At 47.8% G+C, this 20,683-nt stretch overlaps 1 protein-coding gene across 4 annotated transcripts in view; it reads left to right on the forward strand.

Moving 5' to 3' along the window:
• The first annotated feature begins 1,691 nt into the window (after positions 1-1,691).
• The window catches only part of GALNT14 (polypeptide N-acetylgalactosaminyltransferase 14), a 215,223-nt gene continuing 196,231 nt past the window's right edge, over positions 1,692-20,683 (forward strand). For 2 of the 4 annotated variants that reach the window (XM_003481255.5, XM_085019690.1), the window contains exon 1: positions 1,692-2,146. In XM_003481255.5, coding sequence (XP_003481303.2) covers positions 2,018-2,146 — 129 coding nt within the window. In that variant the 5' untranslated portion in view covers positions 1,692-2,017. Of the gene's footprint in view, positions 2,147-4,128; positions 4,346-9,872; positions 10,030-20,683 lie in introns of those variants that run through there. The other 2 variants (XM_085019691.1, XM_085019692.1) reach the window with 2 other exon arrangements.

The raw sequence follows: 20,683 nt of genomic DNA on the forward strand, positions 1-20,683 counted from the left end.
GCCCAGCTAAAGTGGTGGCCAGGGAGCCTACCTCAATCTTTCAGTGTATAAAGTTCCACCAGAGGCAAATCCTGGACCATCCATCCCCAGGGTTCTGTGTGTTGATCTGAGAGCTCAGCTGAATCCTGAGGTGGGCTGGCAAGAGTGCTCAGCTCTTTGGGGCTGTATGATTTCCACCTTTGTTCCCAACCCCAAACTTCCTATCTACAGCCTGGCCAGGAACACTGTGAGGTCGTGAGAAAGGACTGCCCTGTGGCTGAAAGACAAGGTACCAAACATAGGGGCTTTCAGTAGATTCTTCCATTTTTGACTCCACTTCTTATTGGCTCCATCTTCCTGGAGAGTGAATTCTGGAGCCCTTTACACCTGTCTTACCTTTCTTTGGGTCAGGGGCTCCCTCTATGTGGAACTCTGTAGGGAGAGGCAGGGAGGATGATGGCTATAATAGTAGATGCATAACTTTAACCTCCCCAAGCAACTTGATGAGATAAGCATCTCTCAACTCAGGCTACACACATAAGATGGCACTGTTCCCCAGGGAGAGCCAGGGTTCTCTCTTCCCCTCTTCGAGGGATCAGACGATCAGGTGACACCAGCCCCTTGCATTTAGCTTTCCCAACTATTCATTCACTTGTCCAAGGAGGTAGTATCTATCGTTCCCATTTTACAGATGAGGAATCTAAGGCTCAGGGAAGGTAAAGGACTTGCCCAGGATTCACACAGCTAGTGCGGCTGATGGGGGCCAGGAGCCCCTAGTCCAGTGATATCACCTTTATTGCAGCCTAGCTGAGACCCCAATGGGACTCCAATTCAGCCTGCTCTAACCTCTAGACCCAAGTAGCTTTAATTTGCAAGAGGAAGGAGGCTGCACTTCCAAAAGGCATTTAGGGAAAGGGGCTTTTGAAAGGTAACCCAGTGCCCTCCTGCCTCCTGATGGCTTTCCAAGAACCCCATGTGGTTGACCCAACTCTGGACCATCCCACTCCCACCCCATCTTCTGCAAGCACAAAGCCCTGATCTTTACAAAGAGAGAAAACCTTTAAGAGAGATAATTGCACCTTAATTTTTAAAAGGATTTCTTTAAAGTTAAATTTAGATCAACTCAGCGTTCCATTAAGCAAAAAAAGTTGCCAGGCACCTGCAGGCAGGCAGAGAAACACCCTGGGGAGTTGGCTGAACTGGGCCTTGGCCCTGAAAGTCCAGGAGCATGACTCGCGGGTGGGGCAGCAGCGCGGCCAGCATCCCAAGGTTCCAGCGCCAGCTCCCTTAGGGAGGGTGCACAGAGGGCGGGACCGGCTTTGGACGCCACGTGCAGCCCCCGGCAGTGAGCGGGAAAGTCCTCCCAGGCACAGCTCCGCCTGGCGCCGGTTGGCCGTTGGGTCCCAGCTTGCAGCTGCGGGTGGCGGGCCTCGCGGACCCACCGTTCCCGCCCCACCCCACCCCATCCCAGGTTAGCCCCGGGGCTGCGCCCGGGGCTCGGCAAGGGGGGCCTCAGAACTGCACCCGGCGCCTCGGTGTGGGGGGGGACGATAGCGCCCCCTCTCCTAGCTCCGCTTGCTCCTGCCTGGGCTCCGGGTCGGTCAGTCTGTTGGCCCTCCCTCCCCTTTCGCTCCTTCCCCTCCCTCCTCCCTCGTGCTCCTCCTGGGGTGCCGGGCACAGCCTCGGATTCCTCCCTCCCCGCAGCTCGAGTCAGTTTCCCTCGCGGCGGCGGCCAAGGCGGCGGCGGCGGCGCGGGGAGCATCTCCGTGGCCACCGCGCTTTTCCGGCTGGAGCGGGCGTCCAGCTCGGCTGCTCCTCGGCCCTTCCCTGCCGTGCCTCGGGGCTGTGCCCCTCGGCCCTGCCTGCTTCTCTCCCAAGCAGGCGGGGCGCTTGGCAGGATCCCGCCGCCCGCCCCCCCCGCACCCCCCGGCCAGCGCTCCCCTGAGCAGGGCACTCTCGGGGACTCCTGCCCCGCCGACCCTGGCCGCCAGGGGGTGCCCCAGGGGCGTAGCGCCGAGAGGAGAAGGCAAGGGGGACCATGCGGCGCCTGCCTCGCCGCCTGGTGCTGCCGATCTTCGGAGTGCTGTGGATCACCGTGCTGCTGTTCTTCTGGGTAACCAAGAAGAAGTTGGAGGTGCCGACGGGACCTGAAGTGCAGACCCCCAAGGTACGGGGTTTGGCGGCGCAGGCGGGCGCGGGGCAGTGGTTGGCAGGAGGGCGCGCAGCTCGCGCGCGGGGTTTGCGGGCTCCCGGGAAGCCAGGGCGGGGGTCTGGGTGCTGCGAGCAGGTAACCGGCGCCGGATATGGCTACAGTATGATATTTCTGGATTCAAAAAAAGCTTAGGGGCACCCTAGTCCTCGCGCTGTGTGTAAGTGGGAGTGGGTGTGGGTGGTGGGCGAGCGCTGGCAGGCGGATCAGGGCTCTCAACTTGGACAGCGCGCCGGGATCCGGGGTCCCGGGGTCCCGGGGCGGCGGAGGCGCTGCAGTCGAGCCGCTCAGGGGGTGGCGGTCTGTGGGCGCGGCGAGAGAGTCGCCAGTGGTGGGGTCGGGTGGCAGGGCCGGCCGGTGCACCCGCGAGAAGTCTGGCGGCTGCGCTGACCTCCTTCCTTCCCGCACTGCCAGGCCCGACTAGAGGAGGCCGGGGGTGCGCCGCGCGCGCGTGTGCTGCGCGGGCGAGCGCCCTGCAGCCTCTCGGGCGGTTGGGCGGTTGCTGCTGCCCGGGCCCACCTGGCCTGTCGCCACCCCTGCTTTATAATTGTTCTCGACCCCTTCAACTGCATTGGAAGTTGAATTGAATGTGCCCTAAACATCACTAAAGAGCCTGTAAAGAGCCTCGGTATTGGTGGGGAGTTGGGGAAATGAGAATCCAAGTGGCTTTTCCAACTCCTGCCCAGTCGACTCTTGTGAGCGAGCTCTAAGGCTCTCCCTGCAGGCTCGGGCTCACCTTTAATTCAGAGCCCCCATTCCTCAGTCTCCTCTTCCACAGACCTGGCCGTGGGACACAGAAGGAGGCCAGAAGGGGGTTTCCTGACCAGCCAGGCAACATTTATGAACCCGGCCCAGAGAGGTCCTCCAGGGAATGAGAAAACGCCCTTAAGAGAAGCTTCGGGTCCCAAAGGAGAAACTGGAAAAAAAAAAAAAAAAAAAAAGTGGAGGAAGGGAGAGAGAAGGGAGGCTCCCAGTAAGTACCCTGCAGAGGACCTACTAGGTGCCAGGTACACAGTGGGTGTTTCTTCATAAGTAGTTGTGTGAATTGGGTGGAATTCTCCTTATTGCATAGATTAGGAAGCAGGTTCTGTCTTCAAGTACCTTGCCTCAGGACACTACTGATTTGAACTCTGACCTTTGATATTCAGCATCTTTCCACTCTGTCAAGTTGCCTCTGAGATCGCCTTTTAACTAAGTCTGGGCATTTATGTTTTGGAATCTTGCCAGCGCTCGATTGAATTCCATAAGCATTTATTGCCAGTCTGCCATGTACCAGGCAGTGTGCTAGGTGCTGTGGGTACAGAGATGCAGAGCTTATCCTCTGAGGGCAGAGGATTTGCTTAGGAATGAACCAGGACCATCCAGTGTGCTGAGGGCTAAGAGGACTCAGTGCATTGGGTGTCGTGGGAGCCTGGGGACTTCCTGGAGGAGGAGGAGGACATAATCAAACTACATTGAAAAGGATGAACAGTAGGTTTGCCAGTAGGTGTGGAGGGCATTTCAGGTAGAGGTTAACTGCACCACAAACAGTCTGAGAGGAATGACACAGCATGCTCTGTGAGTTTGGCACAGTCTGAGCGTCAAAGCGTGTGGCTGATGACAGGGGTGAGGCTGGGGAGATGTAGAAGGGTCCTGGTGGAAGGGCCTCATGGGTACGAGGGGACCTTGGAGGTGTACTAAGCCGGGGAGTGACGAGGTCAGACGGGTGACTTCCGACAGCCTTCATCATGCTGGATCAATTTTCTCCCTCATCTCAGACCTGCCGGTAGATCTGGAGAGCTTTTCTTCTTTTCCCTGGGTGGTTCTGCTCCTTGTGATGCAGATAATGATGCCTGCAGGGACAGGAACCCTCTCTGTGTGGCGTTGAACCTCATTACCTTAAGCTTACTTATTCCCAGTGTACACCAGGGAGCTGGGGCTGGAGATCTCCTCCCTCCTTTGTGCACTTTGTCCTTCTACCTTACCTGCCCCTTCTCATCCTGACGTGCGCTGAGCACACATTTACCGAGTGCAACCCTAGGCCAGGCTCTGCGCGAGATGTGCGGGCGGCTGTGAGCAGTAGCGGAGTCCCCGCTGTTTGGAGGGCTCTTCCAGTTCCCGGGTGAGGCAGAGTTACAAGCAAATGAGAAGTCGATGGCATGGGAGCGGTGGTCTAAGGTCAGAAGGACGGGCATCGTGCTGTGCAGTTGAGGAAGAGGGTATCTTCTACTTTTGAGCACTGGCTCTTTGTCTGAACATCTTATTCCCTTCTCCCCATTTTTCTGTATCCTTTATAACCATACATTCTTTAGACTTTACAAATCTTGATACTTAGTACTGGTCACCCTTCTTTTTTGTTAGTATATTTCTTCTTCCTGTTTTTCACCTGTAGTATGGCTTGTGTGTCTACCTAAATGTGTTGTGTGTATTTGTGGACGTATTTTGTGGCTGATGGGTGAGGACCTATCTGTGTCTTAGTGTATATGTATCTGAGGGGAGGGGTGGAGAGATAAAGAGCACGGTTTTATTCCTGTGACCGATCTATACAGGAAATTTGCATGTCAGGTCCCCAAGGAGTGCAGTTGCTTTCCAAACCTGAACTACCTGGAAAACTGGTTTAATATCCACATTTTGGAGTTTACTGCAGAGATTACGATTCTTCGGGTTTGGTAGAAGGTCCTAGAACCAATATGTCTATAAGGGCTCCCTGTGAGTCTGAAGCAGCCTATTGATGGATGGTATTTGGCAGCTAGATGAAGAATACCAAGTCTGTTGATTTTTTTGTAGTTCATTTGGCCCTGTGTAAATATGGCCGAATGATTTCATTCTTTCTGAGTTCCTCGTGGACCAGGCATGTGTGAGCATGTGCATTCATGTGAAATAGCAATAGCTAGCATGTGCATAGTGCTCTACAAATTCACAAACTCCACTTTCACATATATTAGTTCATATAATCTCCACAACCACCGCAAACCATAAGGCAGATCATACTTTTATGCAGATGAGATTGAGTAATGAGGTTCAACAATTGGCCCAACAATTGGCCATGATTATGTGGCAGCATCAGGACCAGAATGATATGGGATCATTCTGGGAACTGGCCACACAAGTGCTCCTTCCATGCCGCCAAGCCAGGTGGATGCCTAAGTCTTCACTATTGGGTGATGGGGGAGGTTAGGGATGTTTACAGCTGCATGATGTCCATCTATTTTCCAAGCCCTTCCATGGATCCTCCCTAAGTGCTGGCCTTTGGAGAGCCCCAGGGAAGTTGGTGTAATTTGTGGGGAACCCGTCTCAGAGTGCCATCCTGCCCTGTCCTTGGGGAAAGCCATGTGGGGCAGAGAAGGCTCCTCTGGCTAGACAGAGTGCCCCCTGGTGGGTGGGTCCAATGGGAGGCTGCAGTGTCACTGTGGTGGTGGCACCAAATGGTTGCAGGTGGTTGCAGCCCCATTGATTTAGGAATCATTTGCCAGGGCAGAGTTTGTTTCCTCAACAATAGAGATTCAGGTTGGACCTTTGTCTATTGTAGGGAAAAGATTTTGGTTTTTCAGGAGAGTTCAGTATCCTAGGTTTTCTAGGCATTGCTCATGCATTGACATGGGGAGAGCTCTTGCCTTGGACAGGTTGAAGCCATGGGGAAATTTTCATCCTGCCTAGGGCTCCTCCCAGTGTGGCAAAGGGAGTCAGTGATTTTCCAAAGCAAGAGGAACAGGCTCCCTTCCTTTAAAATTATTTAGAAAAGGTGGAATGGTGGAGGGATTGGACAGCAGAGGGAAGTGGCGAGGGCTCCTGGGCTGGGACCTCCCAGTTTGTAGATTCCATGCAGCCAATTGTCTTCATTGGAGATGGCGACAGGTTCTAGCTCTGGGCTCCCAAGCCCTCTTCCTCAGTGTTAGGACACTCCCATTCACCTGGCAATGGCATCTCCAAAGGGGCCCTGATCACAAAATAAAACCTATGCCCAGTCACAACGCAGGTGGTATAGAGAAGCCAGGCTGCACTCTTGATTTAAGAAAATTAATTGGATTTTTCCCCCCCTTAGTTGCAAGAAGGGCTGGTTCTATTAATAGCTCAAATAAAGATTTCTTTGATTTTTTGATGTTGATTCCATTTTTATGGGGTTTCCCACCCTCGAATTCAGCCAAGCTCTAATTCCTAATTGAAAATCATGTAACAAGCTTGATGCCTTAATTTAAACCGTATTTTAGCGATAAGTATTGTACTGCTAAAAAGGACCTGAAAACGTTACCATTTCTTCTCTCCTCTATCATTTGTTTGCCATGTGGAGAATTCTGCAGTAACTGACAGAACTGAGAAACCAAACCAAACAACAACCCAGCAAATTTGTCTCTGATTTCCAAGAAACTAAATTTAGTCCGGGGGCTTAGGGCTTAGTAAAAAGCAGAAGAGTTTGAGGCCTGAGGGTACTTTTGGAGGAAGGTGTTGGCAATGTAAAGGCTTTGAAAAAAGTGCCTCAGGCCCATGTAAATGTATTTGTGCTGTACTGGAAGCATCGCAAACACCATTAGGAAAGAGCTTGTTTTCTGTAACATTTGCATATTGCAAGTGCCTTAAGTATATGACACTGTTATTTTACTCCCCATTTATTAGATACTTTCTCCCACTAAAAAGAAAATCATTAGTTTCAGAGAGAGACCCTAATAGTCTGCTGATGCTCCGTGGACACATTCTAGACTCTGTCCAGGGAATTTTGACTCAGGAACGGCCAGAAACAGCCCATTATCACATGGATGTTCATCCTTCCATTCACGCCTCTGTGTGTTGGGGCCTGGGCTGTGCTGTGTTGCCATCTAAGGCCGTTCCTGGAGCAGGTGGGGGTGGGGGTGAGCTGGTGTTGCCTCGTGGCCCAGATGTAGCTGCTGTAAGGAGCTGGGAAATAGGAGAGCAGGAGGTTGGAACCTCAGGTCTTTAAGAAACAGCGTGCCTTTGGTTTCTAGATAAAAATGAAAACAAGCCCCCTGAGCTCCCTTGTATGTCCTCTCTTGCCCTGTTCAGTCCCATCAGGCTGGTGGGAATTTCTACTTCCTGGATCGTTTTTGGCCTGCCCTGGGTTGCACCCTTGTCCCAGCTTGATTTCCCAGATGGCATTTTTTCCCTGTGCCAGGGACCCACGGATCTGTTCTAAGGGAATCTCTTTGAGTCAGCCTGGGATGCTCTCTCATTCTCTCTCCCTAAATCCTTATTCCCCTAAGTGGCCTGGTGCTTTGGGAAACAAGGACCAGGAGCTCCTTCCTGTCTCAAAATTTCCCAGAGACACAAAATGATACTTGCTCAAATCGATGAAGACAAAAGGGCAAAACCAGAAAGGAAGGGGAAATTAATGTCCCTGTCACAAGCCTCCCCAGCCTGTCTACAGACTACCCTTTTCCAAGGTTGCTCATCTGTTTGTATCATTTAAACGTGTTAATTTCCACTCATCAGAGATCATTTATTAACTGAACAGGGACAGAATGAGGCTGCCGTTGGCTGATGCCTAAGGTCCGGGGTTTCCACATGGCCAAGTTCACATGCCATCTCGTCTGCCACCTTTGCCTGCATCCTTTCTCACACCTCTCCCATCCCAATTTTCCAGACTAGTCTTACGCATTATCAGGCACCCAGGAACACATTTTGAAGTTGAAGAAGTGTGTTTCTGTGCCCTCATTTAGTTTCTAACGTTTACAGTTTTGTCACTCTTCCAGAGCACTTCAAAGTCCCCGAAGCATTTTTTTGGAAGAGAATTTGAACTAGAAAGCAGGGACGAATCCCCAGCTCCTGTCTCTGGGGGAGCCTATGAACCCTGCTGTGACTTTTGCACATTCCACCTGAGACCAGCATTATAGACCCGCCATCTGTTTGGGGAAGTGAATCTGACATGCCCTGTGCCCTCTGCAGCTGACTGCTGCCTCTTCCCACTTGCCCGCTGTGACCCTGAGCCTTCCTTCTCAGCCTCAGAGACTCTCACTGTTCACCAGGGTCCAGGGCTGGAGAGAGAGCCTGGCGCCCTCCTGGCAGCTCTGATCATGTCAGAATCAGGAGTTTTTCTTTATCCATGTGGCAGCCTGGGAGTCTCTTTTGGCTGCTGGCCGTGCCAAGGATAACTCAGAAGGTCTCTTCCAGGCTCAGTCTCCTCAACTGTGCAATGGGAGCAGCATGCTCCAGCGCTGCCCATCTCCCACTCGCCTCGCCAGCAGTCTGAGTCATTTGGGGTTACCAGTGAATAACTCCCGAAGTGAGCCCTCATGGCTTTAAATAATTACACCACAGATACTCTGCGTCTATTACTTATCTTTTAATTATTTTACCAGAAACGCTAGATTAACCAAGAACATAAATCAGTTTCCAAGTCCTCAGATGTTGAGCTGATTAAGAGAGAACCCCTTTGGGATACAGAGGAACACAGGCACGTACCCTGGTACCCTGGGGAATTCTGCAGAAGCTCCTGAAATTTGCTGGCTCTGATATTTTGGTATTTCAGAATAAATGGCCTGAGATGACCTTCTGCGGCCACCACCTTTGCCTTTGGCAGCAGCTGCTGCCCTCACAGGACCTAGTGAACACCAGGAAGCTGATGGGGAGAGAGGAAGAGAACGCTATGGCAAGAGGAACGTACTCGCTATCCAGGGAGTCCCCTTGCCTCCTGTTTTCCTTTCCAGAGCTTCCTTCCCTCTCTTCATCCCATTCTTCCTCCTTCTCTTATTCACAATCTGGAAGGCAAGGGGAGCCCAGAGTGAAGCAGCACAGGACACTTGGTCAGGAGCCCCAGGAAGAAGTCTGGCGGTGCAGGAGCCCAGCACTTCCCTGAAGGCTCCGGCCAAGGTCACGAGCTGCTTGCCTCGCTGCTGTTCTGGATGCAAAGGCAGTTCTTCCCGAAGGAGGAAAGTAGCCAGTCTGGGCCACCCTGAGCCCTTCCAGTCGGATGCCCTTGTAGTAGCATGAGGCCTCAGGACAGGAACGAAGGAGCCCAGACCACTGCCTCTGACTTGACTTCAAGTACAAAATCTCTTCTGCCTACCATTTCCCCGAGACGGGATCGGACACTTAAAAAAAAAAAAATTCTCCTCATGTTCCTTGTCTTCTTAACTGTGAGCCGTACAGAGAGCTTTCAGGGAAATGCAGGGCGAGCAGCACCCTGCATCCAAGTGCCCAGGTGACGAGAACCACCACCCAGCTGCCTTTTTCCCCTAATGGTCCTGTTGTTTCAACTCCATCTGCATCTTGTTCCTGGCAGGCGGGTGTGGCTAACGTCTATGGAGGGGGTAGGACCTTCCCATCTTGACAAGCTCTCTCCAAGAGGCGATCCATCCTTTTCCTCTATCTGCACTAGGGTTGGGAAATTAGGATTTTTTTCCCCCCTAATCGTCCAGGCTGAGGATTTATGTAGCTTCTGTTGTTCCTCTGAGAACACGCTAATCGTTAATTTCCCCCGCAGCCACAGAGAGACTAAGCCAATCAATATTTATGCTCCCATCACTGGCAGCTGCAACATGCAGGCATACCAGCCTCCTTGATGGTCATTGAAAAATTAGCTGGCACCTGGGTTTCAGGCTCCTTGTTTTCTAGGATCTCCGGGAGATCGGACAATGTGGTCCATGGATTAATTAAGCCACCCAGATAATTGGCTCTTAATAGACAGGCAGTTGATAGCCGCCAGCTGAGGGCTGAATTGACTGAGGGCCTTATTGCGGTGGGCTGGTGTCTTCACCTGGAGAGGCACGGGTCCAAAGACCTGACTAATTAAGGATGAATCAGGAGCTGGGAGAAGTAGCTTCCTTCCTCCACCTCTTCCTGCGATTGGTTACAGTTTACAAAGCGTTTTTATTCTGAAATGCCTCCTTTGATTCTTCCTACCACCTGGTGAGGTAGGTGTTATGGTTATCCTTGCTTTCTAAAGTATGATGAAATTGGGATTATAAGGAGGAGACGGGCAAGCTTTCCCAAGCTGGAAGTGGCCTTGAACTTTCTCTTTTGACTGTAAAGCACACGCTGTTTGTATCATGGCTGTGCTCAACTTCTGGCTGGCGTCCTTTTCCAGGGGGAAATGACATTTATTTCCTCTATGTCTATGCTATGTGTATCCTTTCATACAGACAAAAAGCTTGTGCTCTTGCTGAGAAATGACTCGTTACCTCGAATAAAACACCGGTGTTGTGTTTCTGCATCCAGAAGGGAACGGAGGATTGGATTAAAGGAATTGTAGAGTCTGACTTTGTGGGGGGGGGGGGGGCTCCAGGACCTTGGTTTTCCTCCAGGACAGGCCAAGATGAACTCATCCAGAGGCCGTACAGAAATGTTCCACAGGACACTGCTGCTGTGGGAAATTGTTGGCCTGGAGCAGCAGACTCCTGGCCCCGGGAGAAGCAGAGAGAGGCTTTCCTACCCCTTCAGTCCCATGGTTGGTACTGGCTCTGTCCTTGTGCCCGTGAGCCCTCAGGGCTGGCAGGGTGTGCCGGCAGGAAGTGAGCCTCTGCTGTCATTCCAGAGGTTCCTCAATTCAGAAGTCAACAGGATTGTGCAATTAAGACAGAAATTGTTGATTTGAATCCCTTTCATGATGAATGTGGTTCTTAAACAATCAGAACCAATTCCCCTCTGAGAGGATAATGTCATTTGAAAGAGCCCAAGAAGTACTTCCTATCTGAAATGCGAGGCAGGTGTAAGGGGCTGTGACTCCAGGCAAGTGTCTTTGGAAAGTGCCGGCCATTACTCGAGAGCCTTCTGGCTCGAAGACAGAGGATGCCTTTTAGCCTTGAAAGCCCATTGATGACAGTGATGGCTTAGTTCGGCCGTGTAGACAGACTGTCAGATCTATCCGGTACATGCACGGTTCAGCCTCTTGGTGGCTGCTTTGGAGGTTGCATGTGAGTAATGTAGTTGCTGCCTATGTGTATGCTGAAAATTACGACAGCATAAAATCAGGAGGTTGCTAGTCTTTCTGGTATTTTGTCTGCAATTCAGGTAAGCTTAGGGAGGGCTCATGGTGATGCTTTTGTGATGTGGCCTGAGTGACAAAGTCATTCGCTATTGCGGGATCCTGAGCAGAAACATGATTTTTCCGCTGTTGTCCATTTCTGCAGAGCATGGCAGCATTAAAGGGAACTATATTTTTGAGCAGTGTGCATGGAGATAGAATGAAAAGAAGTGCAAACCTAGATAACTCTGATATTTTTTCTCTCCACTCAAAGGTCCTGATGGTTTTCTAATCATTTGTTTAATTCTGGATCAGATAAACTCCCTGTAATTCTCCCTGCCCCTCTTAACACTGAGATTATGGCTTCTGCTCCAGGTTTTAGCTTTTCTCTTAAAACTGAGTGTATATTTTGGAAAATGTCTCGACTGTGTCTGCCAATGCTGAACACATGTATATACCTACGACCCTGCAATTTCACTCCTAGCGGTAAACCCCAAAGAAATGCACTCATTTCAATGAATGCTTTGCACTCAAATTGAAGTCAGCAAACTTTTTCCGTAAAGGATCAGATATTCAGGATTTTTTTTTTTTTTAAGGTGATAAGGTTTCTGTAAGTATTCCACTCTGCTGCTATGACGTAAAAGACGACCTGTAAATGAAAGGAGCCTGGTCTTGTCCCAATAAAACCTTATTTTTTATTTTAAATGATTTTTATTTTTTCCCATTATAACTGGCTTACAGTGTTCTGTCAGTTTTGTACTGTACTGCAAGGTGACCCAGTCGCACATACATATATACATTCTTTTTTCTCTCATTATCAAGCTCCGTCATAATTGACTAGGTATAGTTCCCAATGCTCTAAAAACTTTTATTTATGGACCCTGAAATTTGAATCTCATGTAGTTTTCCCATCTTATGAAATATTATTCTTTTGGCATGATTTTCAAAGATTTATAAATGCAAAATCCAGTCCTAGTTTGTCCTAAGATGGGGCAGGCCAGATTTACCTGTGAGTTGTGGAATTCCACTTACATAAAATACAAGAACAGACTGAACTAATCTACAGTGTTTGAAGTCAGTTTCCTGGTGACCCTTGGTTGGTGTTGTTAGTGACTGCAGGAAGCGCGGTTGGAGAGCATTTGGAGAACTGGTACTCTGTCAGTTTCTTGATCTTGTAACTTGGGCGTGTTCATTTTGTAAAAATGCATTGAGTACCTGCTCTTTCCTGTTTGTATATTCCACCTCAATAAGACGTTCAAAAAGATGAAGTCGGTGCTGAGTGGTGACTCCCTGCTCCAGGCTCCAGTGCCTCCTTTGGGCTCAGAGCATCGCAATTTTCATTCCTTTTAGTAGCCATTGGTTTCTGTTTCTGAATAAGAGTCTGTACAGAAAGGCCTTGATAGGACTTTGTAATTTCCCAACTATGACTCCCTTTCACACACTGGGAGAATTTCACAAGTAGTATAGTACAGATACCAGCCACCCCACATACAACACCTGCTGAGAATTAACTCTTTAATTGTTGACTCATAGGAACATAAGGGGAGTGGACGGACCCTAGGGGAGAGCAGGGCAGTGGGAGGACCTTCAGAACAGTGGGAACCACCAGTGGGAATGTGGCTGGTATAGCTGCCCATAGTGAATCTGGGCTGAAATCTACCTATGTTTATAGTGAAGAGGTGGAGGCTTAGTTACAACGAATGGAATTACATGGCACAAGCTACTGGCTTATAGGAAAGCAGCTTCTATTTTTTTTTTTTTTTTTTTTTTTTGCATCCAAGAAAAAAGCAGAGAACTAACAACCTGAGCCCCTGTAAATGCTAGGAGCTTCCTGTGTCAGACATCTACTCTTTTTTAAAAAAATTTTCATGATGATTTTTATATTTTACATTATAGTTGGATACATCTATTCTTAACAACCCTGTGTAATAGGCATTAACAGCTTTGTTTTTCAGGTGGGGACCATCAGGCTTAGAAACATTCAGTGGCAGTGGAGGAACTGTATTCCAAACCTCAGTCTGTCTGGCTCCAGAGCCCATCCTCCTCCCACTTCACCACCCTCACCCCAGGTTTCTTTCTCACCTCACCCAGTCGCAGGGAATCTGGTCTCCTGAAAGTGATGATTGAATATATTTTTCCCTTAGCAACCTGCCTTTATAGCCCGCCTTTGTTCTGCTTTCTGGAATTACCCACATCTTGTTGAGACCAGAAGCTGTTGAATGAAATAGTTTTATATCAGAAACTATCTCTTCCAGAACAAGTCATTTTAAACCAATAGTCAAAGAAAACTTTACAACACGTTCAAAGAGAAATATATTGTGCTTTCAGCACTGTTTGATAGCCCTTATGAACACGTCCCCCCTACAGAAACTGGGCATGTTTCTGGTCCCAGGCTTAAACTCTCCAAGCCATCGCGTTCTTGAGGGCTTTCGGCATGCCTTAAGACTGGTGAAAGAGGGGATGGTGAGGAATTAAGAGATGCTGAAAATGCAAAGGCTGCAGTGAATAGCAAATGCCCCCCACATCACCCCTCAGAAAGGAAGAGTCCTGTATCCAGCATAATAGCACCAATTATTTGGTTGTTTGTGCTGAGGAGTTGAAAGCTATCATGTGCCGGGAAAATACTCAGCATGGAGCAGTAATTATGGATCAGCTGATAATAGAGGATGCACTGGATTGACTACTAATTAGATTATTAGCACCCCAAACAAATACCTGCTATTATCCATAAGTAAGCCACATTTATGATATTTTCTACTTCTTAACGGGTATTCCTTTTTATAATGTGCAATTTCCTTTCTCCTCTTTCTGTGCCAAGACTTCCCATTTGCCCCAGTCATAGTAAGGATAGTTGTTTGTTGAACAAGTTGCTTTTTTAAATATGATTTTTATTTTTTCCATTATAGTTGATTTACAGTGTTCTGTCAATTTCTGCTGTACAGCAAAGTGACCCAGTCATATATATATATTTTATATATATATATATTCTTTTTTTTTTTTTTTTTTTGCTATTTCTTGGGCCGCTCCCGCGGCATATGGAGGTTCCCAGGCTAGGGGTCGAATCGGAGCTGTAGCCGCCAGCCTACGCCAGAGCCACAGCAACGTGGGATCGGAGCCGCGTCTGCAACCTACACCACAGCTCACGGCAACGCCGGATCCTTAACCCACTGAGCAAGGGCAGGGACCGAACCCGCAACCTCATGGTTCCTAGTCGGATTCGTTAACCACTGCGCCACGACAGGAACTCCTATATATATATTCTTTTTCTCACATTATCCTCCATCATGTTCTATCACAAGTGACTAGATATAGTTCCCTGTGCTATGCAGCAGGATTTCATTGCTTATCCACTCCAAATGCAATAGTTTGAGCAAGTCGTTTTCTTGTTTCCTTCCAGTCTCAATAGGGCTTGAGAGTACTGACATGTATTGAATGTCACATGTCAGGTCCTATGGGAGATGTGCTATGTCTTTTCAGGGAAGCAGCCAGGGTTCCTCCAGAGCAGCAGCCAGGTCTTTTCCCCACGGGCATGGAGTCTTAATGATGGTCAGGGTTTGTAGGGTTTTCCCTGTGAAATCCGTGCTGGAGTTATTTGCCAATGAAATGACCCAGTTGCTTTTTTTTTTTTTTTTTTTGTGGCATTTGAGGTTTGGTCCCTATTATCCCGATTTGAGGAGGGTGGGGTGGGCATTTGGGTGCTTTGGGTGTCTTTCCCCCTACTCCCCACCAAGTAGGCTATCTTCCTACAAGCGGGTTGACTGTGTGTACCCAGGAGTACCAGGTTCCCGTTGTCTTCCTGCCCAGGGTGACTACGAGTTTTCTGTGTGTAGGACCTTCAGGAAGAGGCCCTGGGGGCTCCCTGAGTTGTCTGCAGGAGAAGCTGGCTCTAGTAGGAGTCAGCGGCAACCCTGGCCATGACCTAAATAAATGGTACAGTGACCGTCAGGTGTCCTGCGGTAGTGTTGGCCATGGAACTTGTTCGTGGCTACTACTGTAGGCTTGGAGTCTAGGAAGGAGAGGACAGAGGGTAGGGAGAGGGGCGTATGGATGTCTTCCAGTAGAAACCCCAGGGGCTTTATCTGTGTTAAGTTAGTCATTCTTTACAAAGCCCACCATGAGGTAGGCGAGCTGAGCCAGTACAGTCATACCAGGTGTTTAAGGCTGACACCTTTCTGATTTTTTTTTTTTTGTCTTTTTTGTCTTTCTAGGGCTGCTCCCTCGGCATATGGAGGTTCCCAGGCTAGGGGTCTAATCGGAGCTGTGGCCCCCGGCCTATACCACAGCCACAGCAATGCCAGATCCGAGCCGCATCTGCAACCTATACCACAACTCATGGCAACACCGGATCCTTAACCCACTGAGCAAGGCCAGGGATCAAACCTGCAACTTCATGGTTCCTAGTCAGATTCATTAACCACTGCACCAAGACTGGAACTCCCACCTTTCTGATTAAACAGTGCCTGAGCCATATGGGTGGTTAAAGTGTTTTCTTATGAATATTTTCTCTGGATAATATGTTGATTACCCTTATTTTTACCAATGAAGAACCTGAAGTTCATAAACTTCCATTGAAACTTTCCTATGTCAACGGAGCTAAGAATTGGTGGAGCCTAGACAGGTCTGGGGGATGCTGGGTTGCCAGCAGGATAGTTGGCAAGTGAGAAAGGCAGTGAGCTCCTTGAAGGAATTTCTTCCTTTGAGCGCTTCCCAGTGCGGGGAGATAGGCTTAGCAAACAGGGAGGGAGTTCCCGTTGTGGTGCTGCGGAAATGAATCCAGCTAATATCCATGAGGATGCACATTTGATCCCTGGCCTCACTCAGTGGGGTAAGGATCCAGCATTGGCACAGCTGCAGATGTGGCTCAGATCCCACGTTACTGTAGCTGTGGCTGGTAGCTGTAACTCCAATTCAACCCCTAGCCTGGAAACTTCCATATGCCATAGGGGGCAGCCCTAAAAAGCAACAAAACAAAACAAAATAAAAAAAACAGAGAGCGACAATGGACCACTTCCCCTGCACCAGGCTCCTGGGTCAAGCTCATCGGTTCATCCAGCAAACCTCTACAGGCATTTCTAGGTGTGAATGGCTGTGCGGGGTGCAGGTGATGGCTGAGCCTGCTTCTGCTCTCCTTGTCCAGGTGAATTCTTAGGGAGTAGTCAAGTATGGAGGAGTGGTCCCCGCCTGGGGCCCAGCCACTTTTGTCTCTAGAACCTGTCTCCCTCTTGGACTTTAAAGTGTGTTGCTTTATTCCTGGAGAGATAGAACTGTGTCACTGGGATGGTGGCTGATTAATGGTGAAAGGGGCTTGCAAGATGGATAAGGAATCTTTTCTGTCTTTTGAGTCAGAATGGAATGTGAGGTCAAGGGCATGGAGAGAATTTTACATGGGTTCGTGGGATAAAGTTCTGAGACAATTGCTTTGGAATTTACTGGCAGTTGTTCTGCAAGGGTGAATTTCTTCCCCGGATCATGTCACTCTTCCGTTTGCTCAGAAAACTGTGGTTGAAGTTTAATCTCATCCTTAAAGCTCTTTCACTAAAACAGGAACCTGTTATTCCACAGGGCCTCTTATTAGAAGAAGAAGGATTTAGGGCTGTCTTTTTCAAGTCATTTCAGTGAGTTTTGAAGGAGTACATTTGCCAGGACCCACTTGTCCCCAAAGTGTCTGCTGTTTGAAAAGCAAAGCACCGGCAGAAGGATCACGGGGAAGAAAATCAACTTCAGGATAGAAAAGTAGGCTATCTGAGCAGCCCCTTGAATTTAATTAGTCAGGAATGCCTACTGTGGGTTCTCTCCTGTTTTAGACTGGGGTATCGGTCAAATTCAGACCACCTCCATCCTCTGTTTAGCCTGTAAGCTAAGAATTTTTTAAAAACATTTTTTAAGGGTTGGGGAAAAAAAAGAACTAGAAAGAAAATATTGTGGGACACATGAAAGTTATATGAAATTCAAATTTCAGTATCCATAAATAATGTTTTACGGGGACAGTCCCACTTATTCCTTTACATATTGTCTGTCGCTGCGTTCGCACTTGCCATGGCAGAGTTGAATAGATGGAGACTAGGAGGCCCACAGACCTGAAATTTTTACTATCCTTTTAGAAAAAGTTTGCTAAGCCCCGCCTTAGACCTTTGCTTTTCAGAGGTGTGGTTCAGGGGCCAGAGATGGATGTTTGTTAGAAATGCAGATTCTCAGGCCACTCCACAGCTACTGATTTAAAATCAGCATCTTAATTAACAAGACCCGTAGGTGGTGTCTGGGCAATCAGTGTTTGAGAAGCACTGCATCAGAGCACAAGTAACTCTCGCCCACAGAAAGCTCACATGAATCGTGCTTCCCAAACTAGAGTTGGTGTCACATTTCCCTATGTATTGAATTCACTTTGATTCTGAGCTCCCATTCTCCTGGGTTGGAGTGGGGAATCCTCTTGTGCTTTCAGTGTCACAAAGATCCAGAAGGCTTCCTTCCCCATTTCCCAGTGATGCGGGATGAACCTCCAAACCTTCTGGGCATCACCGTCCTGTCTGTAATGTCATTGACTAAGCCCCCATCATTCTGCTGCTCTCAGGCTGGTGGATTTCCTGTGATGCGCTGGGAGCCCCAAGCCCAGGTTCCAGCCTCCCTAGAGCCATTCCTCTCGGACCCACCTGCCTCTTGCCCACTTTCAAGATTGGCTGTTTTAGTTGTCTTTCCAAACTGGAGGAATTTTCTTTTTCTTCTCCCTCTGGGCTACTTATTCTTTCACCCCGCCACTTATGTACCATTTTCCTTGGAGCAAGAGAGCATTGGATATGGGTTACATGCTGAGGGTAGGGGTTGGAGCAGGGCTGGGGTGAGAGTGAGTGGGTAGAATGCAGTGAGAACCAATAAAAATGAATATTCCAATACATTATCCTACCTGCCTGGAGTGTGTTAGTCTTTTTTTGTTTTCTTCTCTTTTTTTTGCCTTTTAGGGCCACACCCAAAGCATATGGAGGTTCCCAGGCTTAGGGGTCTAACTGGAGCTCCAGTTGCCGGCCTGTGACACAGCTACAGCAATGACAGATCTGAGCTGCATCTGCAACCTACACCACAGCTTACAGCAACGGCTGATCTCCAACCCACTGAGCGAGGCCAGGGATTGAACCTGCAACCTCATGGTTACTAGTTGGATTCATTTCCACTGCGCCACAACAGGAACTCCCTAGAGTGTTGGGATGCAGTAAGGGGACGTGACCAGCACAACACAGCAGCAAATCTAGGATATCTTCCTGTAGGCAGGAAATAAGTTCTGAAGGAATTTAGAGACAGGCTGATTCTGTGGGTGGCAGGGGTGAAGAAGGTCTTCTAGAGGTAGTGGGACGCAGCCAGAGCAGCCAGAGGTCCACGCAGATCAGGAGCAACCCAGATTGTGGAAGAGTCTGAACATAAAGCTGTTTGCTTTTTTTGTCTTCAGATGTGAATGCATCTGAAAGCGAATGGATCTCTTCACTTGAGAATATTATAGTCTACTCACTGGAGACTTTGTTCAGGAAATGTTTTTGGTTTAAGGATTTTAACTGCTCATAGTATGCTAATTGCTCTTAAAGGGACAATTCTGTGAGATTTGAACATGGCACTCCCTTTCTCTTATTCCCTGGCCTAAATGAGAATTGCTGTATATGTTCTAGATCTCTTGCCAAGGCCGATTCTGGCTTTTCTTGACCACCTTTATTCTATTTTCGTCTTTAATTCATGTGGCTATTCCCAGAGAAATGCCCCTTGGAGAAGTACTCTTGTCCGTCTGCATTCTCTTGAATGAGGTCTTGGCAAGGCCGAGACCCAAAGTCACCTAGAAGAGTCTGTGTGTATTTGGTGGCAGAATCAAGAAGTGAAGATACCCTGGCTGGTGTTACCAGGAGGAGGGATTGGAATCAGGACCTGGGAGAGTTCCTTCTTCTTATGTATATGCAGTGGTCAAAGGAAGGTGGCCAGCTGATGTTCACAGAGATGTGTGGCTAATCCACCATACCTCACTCCAAGTTATTCTCTTGGGGAGCTATACTAGGAAATGACCTAACATAGTGGGCATGGAAATATATGTACCAAGTTTAAAAAAAAAAAAAAAAAAAAAAAAGGAGGATTCAGACTTGTGTCCCTAGTAAGATCCTATTTTGTTTAAAACAAGTTATCTATTAAACAAACTTAGAACAACAAAGTGGGTGTTTAGCATAAATGAGGATTGTCTGTGCTGTAGTTCTCTCTGCTGTCTGTTAGTTGATTGATTTATTTAGGCTTATCTTTGCCACTAACCTCACCCGCCAACTTTTAAATAAGCAACATAACACCCTGGATGTGTAAACTCTGTCTTTCTCTGTGCATCCTCTAGTCAGTATGTAAACATATATAAATATTTTCTGAGCTGTTTTGGTCATTATTTAGGAGAGAAAGAGGAGTTCCCATGGCTCAGTGGTAATAAACCTAACTAGCATCCATGAGGATGTGGATTTGATCCTTGGCCTTGCTCAGTGGATTACGGATTCGGCATTGCTGTGAGCTGTGGTGTAGGTTGCAGATGCAGCTCAGATCTGGCATTGCCATGGCTGTGGCGTAGGCTGGCAGCTGTAGCTCCAGCTAGACCCCTAGCCTGGGAACCTCCATATGCCATGAGTATGGCCCTAAAAAGACAGAAAGAGGAGAGAGAGATTGATCATATTACATATACTTCGTGGTATATTACTTTTCATTAATCATACATCCTAGAAATCCTCAGGTCAGCAAGTACACTATTTTTAATAACTGCATAATATTCTATGGCATTGCTGCAGCTGATATTATTCAATGACTTCCATATGACAGGTGTTTACCTTGTCTCTTATTGCTTATCACTACCCACAGTGCTGCAGTAAATACCTTTATACACATATTCTTTTTTTTTTTTTTTTTTTTGCTTTATGTACACATATTCTTTCGTATTGGTTGGTGCTTTTACTTCTATGGGATAGATTTTCAGGAGCAGGACTTCAGAGTCAAAGGGAGTCTAATCTTTATATTCATGGACATATTCAGATTGCTTTTAAAAACAGTGAAATTATCCACATTTCCCCTAGCAAAGTGAATATTCTTTCCTCAGCAGCCCCTTTAGCGTAAATGTTGTCATTTTCATTTTGCCAATCTAATGGGTATAAAATGGAATCCTGTTGTAATTTTGAATTCCTTTGACTACCAGAGAGGCTGAGTGTGTTCTCATATGTTTATGGCCCTTTAGGATCTCTTCTTCTATGACGTGTCTATTCATATCCTCTGCCTGTTTTCCACTGGGCTGTTTCGTTGTCAATAATAAGAGCTCTTGGTAAATTATAGATAGCTCTTTATTGGTCTTATGCATTACAGATTTTTTTTTTCTAGGCAGTTGTTACACTTTTAACTTTGTTTATGACGTATAACACCATGTAACTTTTTGCTTATTTTTATGTAAATGTCTTTTTAAAAGTTAATCAGTGTCCCATCTTATTAAAAAGATCTTCCTAACTACTAAATTGTATATAGAACATCCCAAATTTTCTATATTGACGTCAAAAAAACTTTATTTATTTATTTATTTTTTTGTCTTTTTGCTATTTCTTGGGCTGCTCCCGCGGCATATG

The sequence above is a fragment of the Sus scrofa genome, chromosome 3 (genome assembly GCF_054392235.1).
Source record: "Sus scrofa isolate SSC_HxYL_T2T_F1_AM1 chromosome 3, Sscrofa_HxYL_maternal_Yorkshire_Landrace_v2.0, whole genome shotgun sequence".
NCBI lineage: Eukaryota > Metazoa > Chordata > Mammalia > Artiodactyla > Suidae > Sus > Sus scrofa.